We start from the raw sequence: 9,037 nt of genomic DNA on the forward strand, positions 1-9,037 counted from the left end.
CTTTTGACAAATAAAATAAGAATGTTTAAGTACAGACGTGACAGGTGGTTTGGACTATAAGTATAAGGTGAAGTTTTTTAGTAAAATAGAATCAAAGTGAAAATGGCATAATCAGAAGTAGAGCATTCCAGGCGCTGCAGAGAATCCTGTTTCAAACTGCGGCCCAATCAGAGCAGCTTTCGGCTCTGTGCAGCCTCATTACCCTCTGATTGATGACTCCATCTTTGAGCTGCTGCCACAGATTACTTGAACCCTGGTGAGAAGGGCTTGTCTTGTTCTTCGTTACCCTCTCGTTAGAGGAAAGCCCCTCTGTCCTGTGTGACCCTGCACTTCCCTACTTAGCACTGATTATTGGCTTTATGTGCTGTGCTCCGCACACACTATTCACAAACAAACTCACACACACACACAGACATATAAATATACAAACATGTTTATGGTGAAAATGTAGCGTATAAACACACTATGACACCTGCAAGTATGCATAATACACAATATATGTGTATGCATGTGTGTATAAACATATTATGGAGAGAGACTAAGACTGGACTAAGTCAAGCCTGTGTTAAAGTACGTGTGTGTGTGTGTGTGTGTGTGTGTGTGTGTGTGTGTGTAGAGTGTACTTGTATGTGTGTGGCTGTGCTGTGTTTTTGTATTATATAACAGTATTTTATGTGCTCTAAGATGTCGCATTAGGGATTAGGTTGATAGTGACAAAGCTGCAGATTGCCACTGCCTCTGTGATTGTGTGTTTGACAGACTGATTTCAAGAGTTAAATACTCCTTAAAATAACTACACTGTACATGTCGCTTTAATATTCATCAAAACAAAGTGAGCATGTGTTTCCTTCCTCTGGCTGATAAGCTCTGAAAAGAGTGCTGTCTGTATTTTTATGCAGTTGTATGTTCTGCCAGACATCAGAACTTAAAATAATTAGAATTTTTTCTGGACTGTGATATATGAAATTAGCTGTTAATTGTTCCCTATGCTATTAGACCAGCCTTTTTCCTCTATATTTTATATATAATTTATTTCCTTTGCATTATCTCCAAACTGCAAAAAAGCTGCTCTTGATATTTTAGCCAATACCAGCTATGCAGAAACAGCGGGAAGTCTGCCTTACATTTCAGAATGTGCACATTAAAGCTGCGCTAATCAGTATTTTCATAGTGAAAATATGACAATTGACTAAACAAAGCTGAAAGTGAATATCCAACATCCAGGATATAGAAACTGCTTTCTAACACGTGAGCAAATAAACTTTATAACTTTTTATTGTTGTGTTTACAGCTTATTCTGCTGCCACTAAGTGCAGTGCTTACTACTGTATTTAGCAAAACCAACAGACTTTCTATTTGTCTTGTTGCAGTGTTACTACAAACAGTGTCTCAGTAAGTTGTTACACTGTCAGATCCAACATATTCCACTTTGTCACACACACTTTGACTGTTTTCTTGGAGAGACTTCCTTGTTAGATAAATAATATAAAAGCTTCAGTTTCACATTCCAGTTTGACAAAGAATGGAAAATGGAAAATATCCTGTGACCATATCTGTCCGGCTGCTTCCTTAATCCTCATAATCCACTCAAACTGTACTATTCGCTGTGTACATTAACACACACAGTCCTGCGACTACACACTGTTTTAAGTGTGAAACACGTGATGGACATCTGTCATCACCAGTCGCTTTCTGGTTCTCCTTCCCATGTTTGACTTCCACTCTTTCAACCAGCAGAGCTTCACTACCCTTCCTGTTAAAGCAGCTCAGCAGATTTACACTATGATCCAACACAACGCAAAATGCAGAGTAGAGGCTGCTAGTCTGCTCAGTGACGATCTCATTTGTTTGCACTAGTTTTACATCTAGCATGTTTCATAATTAATGTGGTCATGATTCATTTATGTGAGAAAATGCTGCAAGTAGCAAATTAAGGAAACTATATATATATATTATTTATTATAAATTACTGTTTATGCAGGCATTATAGTAAATGGTAATCGCCCTCTGACCAAACTGTGCTTAGGTTGGTTGTTGGTCAGTGAAGCAAGCTGAAGACACAACATTGCCTACATGCACGTTTGGCAGACACTGATCAACTTCAGCATTTAGCTGCAGTCTAAAAATCTAAACAAAAATCTCAGCTCTGGGTGCCCAGATAGCTCAGTTGGTAGAGCGGGAGCCCATATATAGCGGTTTACTACTCGACTCAGCGGGCCTGGGTTTGACTCCGACCTGCAGCCCTTTGCTGCATGTCATTCCCCCTCTCTCTTCCCGTTCATGTCTTCAGCTGTATAAAATAATCTTTAAAAAACTAAAATCTCAGCTCTTTACCTACTAGATGTTCAGATTGTGTTATGGTGAGGAGAGCAGGCAGCAGGGGATGGACCCCAATGCCTGTTGCGATAATTTCTTTCCCACTATGGCCACGCCAAGACCCGCCCTTCAATAGCTACTATTGGCTAGGGGTCCATGCTTACGCAAGGTAACGTAACCTATCCCCTGACCAATCGGCTATCTTAACCTTAACCACTCTAAGTCAAATGCCTTACCTCAACCAATCGACCACTATGGCCAAGCCAAGTGGGTCTTGGCGTGGCCATAGTGGGATTCGTAATTTTGCATGCCTGTTCTGCCAATTTTCCCAGCCCGTCACATGACCAATTCATGCATCCATGATGACTATCCAAAATTCTGATAATGGAACCGGCACTGGAATTGTTTTGAAACAAGTGGCAGACTGAGCCTATAGAAAATGTGTATTGTATTCAGATATACTGTACATTTTGTTTTATGAAAACTTGATGTCCCACTTCTCGAAATTCGGTGCAACACTACCAGAATGCATTGCCCGGCTGCTCCAATAGACAACTAATGGGCCAGTGGATGTAAGAGGAGTGTACATAGCCAGGGGGAAGTGAGCAGGAGACAGGGACAGAGAGCCAGGCCAGGCAAAACAACAAAGACGAGACAGTCCTTGTGACAACTTTAGCTAGATGCTAACTGTGTCTGTGTGCTGTTGGGTGCCGGTCAGGTAGCATACAGTGGGTTTATCAGAGCTTTTCCAATGAGAACATCTGTCTGAAGGTTGTTGACAATGGAGTCGTGGGCTCAAAAATTAAAACAATGAGCTAAAACAAACTAAAAAGCTCTGCAGAGCCAGCAGAAACTGCAGAGTTACTCCGTGTGTTCCTCTGCATTCATGTGGTGTCGGAATAATGGGTCCCCCACTTGATAAGATTTTGGCTTTTAGAGGTTTTATTACAGAAAGTCTATGAAACCAATGACCAAAATAGTCATATATTCTGTCATTTTCTTGGGACCCCCTAACCCCCAATTTCCACCAACTGCGGAACAGCTGCGTTCCGACTCCGTCCCAGCTCCGGAGCAGATACGCAGAGCTTCTATTTTTGACAGATGCCGGAGAGCTTCGCAGCAATTCAGCACAGGGCAGATAGTGCGGGACAGGAAGTAAGGAAACAAAATAAAACATCCAGTTAAATTTCAAAATAAAATACACCGTGCTAACGGCAGATCATATTTCCCTGCACTACACCTTGAAAACGTCATAATGGGCGGAGAAAGGCCTGAAGTCAAGTTTGTGGTTCTGTTTATAGAAACTACATCCTGTTATATCGCGCAATCATACGTGAATTCGCGAGATCTCGTGGGTCCTCGTGACTTCAGCTGTCAGTTATGGCCACAGCCATTCCGCAACAAATCCGGACCTGGTGGGTATTGAAGGACGACGGAGCACGGAGCCGACAAGCAGCGGAGCCGTTCCGCAGTTGGTGGAAATTGCGGGTAATGGACCCCTGGGAGTCCCCTGACCCCACACTGAGAACCACTGGTTTAAACACATAAGCGTCTATACCGTTTCCACATTAGGACCTAAAGCTCACAAACACACCGAAGTCGGAGGAGCGGCCTCCTAAATCGGGAAACAGCGGTTTCCCGATTAGAGCATGTGAATGCACCATTTACCCTACGAGGGACCTTTTTCACGTTACACATAAAGCTTTAGCATAAGCACGGCTTTACAGTAAATGTTTAAATTTTTCAAAGATTTTCACCCAGATATCACATAACAACAGTTCTTCTTCAGCGTACGTGGTGGATTTAGTGTTGAACTAAGGCCACGTCCACAAGTAAAAAAACAACCTTTTTTTCCACCGTCTTTCCTGGCATCGTTCCAAGAAAATTAGCGTCCAAATGGATCCATTTGTAAATGACTCAACGCACTACTTCATAGGCCAGGCCTATAGGTGTCTCTGTTTCTGCTACAGAAATTCACCCAAAACGGAGAAGAAGTGGCAGAGCATGCTTGCGCGCTGTATACAAACAGACAGTAGAAGAAGAAACCAAACACAAGCTAGCTAGCTATATGCTACCTTCGATGCTACAGTGCCGTGTGGTTGTGGGCATTAGGATCCATTCTCTTAAAGCACCAGTGTGTAACGCTTGTAGTTGTTCATTATCAAAATCTGTATTGCCCTTCACCAACTTGTCCTTTTTCATGAATATTGACAACAACCATCAATTTCAAGTATTCCTATTAGCTTGGAATTTTATGTTTGCGCTTGCATGAACTGGGGTAGACGGTCCATAATGATGCGCCATCTTGAAATACGTTAGCCGGTAAGGGACATACAGGCTACTGCTCCGCCTTTCGCGTTTTCGACTCACAGCTGTTGCTAATGGGTATCGTAGCTTCCCGGCCCCGGCAAGTTTGAAGAAGGAAACATGGAGGACCACTCGTATTCAAAATCCCAATTTCAGGAACAGGAGTCTTCTTCTTCGCCCAGAAAAAGAAAACAGATATTGAAAAGAGCAAGAGAACGGAAAAAGAGTGAACATTGGAGCTGCTTTGGATGCACACACCAAATCCCAACCAGTTAATTATCCTCTGGACCGCTGCAGTCTCCTTTTCTTTCTCTCTCCTTTCCATCGGGTGGCGCGCGTGCCCGCTCATGGTGTCCACGCCCTCCGACATGAACTTATGGATGTATCAAGAGAACGCATGAACTATCAACAATGACTGCTGATAGACGGCCATTTGTACACATTCGCTTTTTGAAGCGTGAAGGCTACCGTAGCTGCAATACTACGTGGCGAGAGAGAGTTGATTGGGATATATGATCTCAACGCTAGATGGGAGTAATTCTTACACAATGTAGCTTTAATACATCCATGATTAAGATGGATGCATGTTTATGTAGGTGTTGTTGTTGTTGTTATGAGACGTCGAGAGGTGTGGCAATGACATCATTGATACGCAAGTATGTGGCTTCACCGTCCACGAAGCCGCGAGGGCCGCGTTTTAGAATTTTTTCACCCTGGGACCAGGTTTCAAAAAAGTGCGATGCAAAGCGTGTGCGTTTGCACCAAAAAACGTTTCCGTGTTGTTTCTCTGCAAAGAGTGTTAACTCATCAAAGTGCGTTCACACTTCCTGTACATTAAGAGCATTTCCCAGCATCAATGAAAGCCTGACACCTGAAACCACCTTCTCCACCTTCTTTCAGATTCACACTGATAGGATGGGTATATTTAAAAAAAAAAAAAACTTGCCTAGTGCAGCTTTAATTTGATGGCTTAAAATAAAATCTTGGATCAGTCCTTTGAAGCCTTTCCTGTGTCCACTTTGGCAAAGCCGTGGCTGTAAATAATGTAAATGGCGGATGCAGAGTCCATCGCGTCCCCGTTTACTGGCCGAACATTTAATAGATGGCAGTTTTCTCACACTAAAAGCGCTGGATCTCATTTCATCCGTCTTTTTTTCCCCCCAATCTCTCGCTTGTCTTTCCTTCTCTCTGTGATTGTTTTCCTCTCGCTCTCATGTCATCGCTCACTCTGCCTGCTCCTCTCTTACTCCTTCAATCACTCTCCACCATCTTTTTTGTTTTCTCTCTCCATCTCGTACCCCTATTTTTGGTCCCAGATGCATCAATTATTCATGTCTTAGCATGGACTTTCTGACTAGAGGGCTATCAACAAGAGCCATCTGTGTCTTCATATTACACCTGAGCATCACCTGTGATACATACTGTACGTACATGAGGATGCGCACGCACGCACACACACACACACACACACACACACACCAACGGTGTGCACACTCAGAGACACAGGTGAAGGTAGGCAGGTAGGCACGCTTATTCACCGCATGGTTGCAAGGGAAAAACAAGAAAGAGATTCAAACACATGTCATGTTGAATTTTAACGCCAGAAAAGCTTGTTGTGGTTATCAATTTTATCCATCCATCTTCATCTGCTTATCCGGGGTAATCTGCTCAAGCAGGGGACCCCAAACTTCACTTTCCCAAGCCACATTAGCCAGCTCTGACTGGGGGATCCCGAGTCGTTCCCAGGCCAGTGTGGAGATAGAATCTCTCCACCTAGTCCTGGGTCTTCCCCGATCAATTTTACTGATAAAGGGCAGGGTTGATGACTATTTCCAATATGTCAAATTGTGCCTGTGCCTCATAAAGCTGTAAACATCAAAGCTAGCATCCAACAGCTGAGTAAGTAAGTTCCCCTTCATTCAGGAAACACAGCCCTCCTTAGGTTAAATTTATACTTCTGTGTCACAGTTAACGGAATTCTTGCAGTAGATACCTCCGACATAAGAACTGATTCATAGTCCTATAAATATATAAGGATTTAACTTCAATTTGCTTGACGTGGTCTTCACTTCCAACAATCTCCACCACCATTGGGAACTTGTAGAAAACACAAGCAGCCCCTGTGGATGCAGTTTTTGCAGTCTCCATATTTATCGTAGCCATTGTGCCCGCATTGTGTGGTTCGTAAAGGAGTAGCTCCGGCACTGTGTTGCTATGCTGTAACCTTCTTACACAACAACGTGATCTCCTGGGCAGGCGCATAAATAGCACGACATTTCACATGTCATGTCAACACATTTTAAGCATTTTGCGTGTCATTTAACAACCCCCGTTCTCATTCTCAACTCATCAGTTTTGAACACGTGGTTAATGTTGGCAATTCAGCAAAACTACTTGTTTATGTTTGGTTAAAATAAGTACTTTTGTTACATAATGTTAGTTAAGTATGTCACATAAGTAAGTTAACTTATGTGCAAAAGTTAAATAAGACTTTTGGTTTCATACTGGAAGCGAACAGCGGATGAAATGCGTGTGTTTGTTTGACCCATCCATCTACCCCATCCTCCTCTGTACACAAACTTCAAACTTTCTCGCTCTTTATACTACCTAGAGTATGTTCACCTGTACAATAATATTCCACTATTATTCTGAATATGACAATATTCAGAATTTGATACAGGTCATGTAAACAGCATATTCCGTTTGGATATTCCAAATAAGGCCTTTTTCCGAATTTAACATTTTCCCATTAAGATACGTGGGATATACCGGTATTATTCGGGTTTTAGGAGCATTCTTTGGACACGTATACAGTGCAATCGGAATATGTGTCTCAAACAAGGTTCCTACTGCAGTTTGGGACAGTTTGCGGACAGTTTACGTCCCCTTGCCAGTTTACTGCTTTCGGTCATCTCTGTGCGTTGCTATGGTTGTGTTACACAAACCAACTAGCCAACAGTTTGCAGGGCTGCAGTAGAGATGCATGCCCAAAAGAAAAGTAGAAACACACTTTTTCGGAATAAGGGCAAAAAAACTGATTATTATGTTCATGTAAACGTATGGCACGGTGTGAAAAGACACACAAAAAGCAAAAATATACGTAGTGATGACACGCAAAGTGACTTAAGAAATTATTATAATTATTGTGTATTGTTATTCATACACCGTTTGGTGACAGCAGGCTGTACACATTTATAAATTCTGCTTTAGTTTTCAGTCTGCTTTTCGACCAATTGTACTCTGTGTTCTAACTGTACACAGTTTAGGCAGCTCCAAGCTTCCAAGCCTCTCTTACCCTGGTGGCTAAGCTGAGGGTCACAAGCTAACCCCCTAGCTTGTGATCTATCGGGGCCATCCAATAGCAAATATTGATCAGTCTGAATTTTCCGGTAAAAGTCTAAGTGGCACCGTCTATGCAATCAATATACTGAAACTACAGAGTGAGAGGAAAACATGGTGAGAGGGGCAGAGAGGGAAAGAGCAGCAACCAGGAATATCAGGACTTAAGGCTGCATGAGTTACAGCTCAGCACAGCTCAGCGAATGAGTTAGTGTTATGCAAGAGCTCAGTCAGCCCAGCAGGAGATCAGAGGGAGGGAGAGAGCGGCGGACCGAGAGAGAGAGCGGCGAGAGCACGAGCTCAGGGACAGAGGAGAGGAGAGGGCTGGAGGGGAAACAACAGCATGTGAGAGCAGATTACAGCTGGATCTACCACACATATACACAGATTAACATACACACTCCTTTACTTTCTCTCCTTCTCTGTCATCCCTTCTCGCAGCACGGCAGCATCATGAGTGGGAGCGCAGAGGGGGTATTCCTCTCTCCGCCAAGGGAGTGAGCAGGGAAGCAGACAAGAAGAGGAGGACAGAATAGAAGAAGTAAGAGAAGAGGAGGGAAGGAAAGGGGGAGAGGAAAAGCAGCAGAGGAAGACAGGGAAAAGAAAAAGGAGGAAAGGGAAGCACCAAACTTTCCCCTAAAGGGTCTTTTCACCTCATACTGAGACTCTGGTCGAGTCAAAGTACCCGGCTATGAGGCTGTGAATCCTCCTTCCTTCCTCTTACAGAGCTCTTCTTCTTTATTACGTGACCCCATGTATCCCAAAGTTGGACCCACCGCTCAAAGCACAGGCACCCACCTCTGGATGCTGCTGTGCCCCCTGCTCTGTGCTCTGGTCCAGGCAAGGGGCTCCACTCTGAGCCCCGAGGACTCGCAGAGCACCGTTAGCGTGTCGCTGCCGGAGGACAGGACCGGCACGATAATCCAGCTGCAGCCAGACCTGCAGACTGAAACCCAGATGCCAACGGAAGCACAGACAGAGACTCTGCCAACTCAGAGCAGCACCAGCAACTACACAGGTTAGTCTGTCTGACAATCACCCATCCATTTCTTCCTTTATTCCTGCTACTTTGGCA

The 9,037-nt window shown here is 43.7% G+C and overlaps 1 protein-coding gene across 3 annotated transcripts in view; it reads left to right on the plus strand.

Moving 5' to 3' along the window:
• Positions 1-9,037, plus strand: part of zgc:162331 (uncharacterized protein LOC793007 homolog) — a 35,341-nt gene that overhangs the window by 6,396 nt on the left and 19,908 nt on the right. For 2 of the 3 annotated variants that reach the window (XM_039791075.1, XM_039791078.1), the window contains exons 1-2: positions 8,225-8,307; positions 8,404-8,980. In XM_039791075.1, coding sequence (XP_039647009.1) covers positions 8,716-8,980 — 265 coding nt within the window. In that variant the 5' untranslated portion in view covers positions 8,225-8,307; positions 8,404-8,715. Of the gene's footprint in view, positions 1-8,224; positions 8,308-8,403; positions 8,981-9,037 lie in introns of those variants that run through there. The other variant, XM_039791076.1, reaches the window with a different exon arrangement.

This window comes from Perca fluviatilis, chromosome 23 (assembly GCF_010015445.1).
Source record: "Perca fluviatilis chromosome 23, GENO_Pfluv_1.0, whole genome shotgun sequence".
NCBI lineage: Eukaryota > Metazoa > Chordata > Actinopteri > Perciformes > Percidae > Perca > Perca fluviatilis.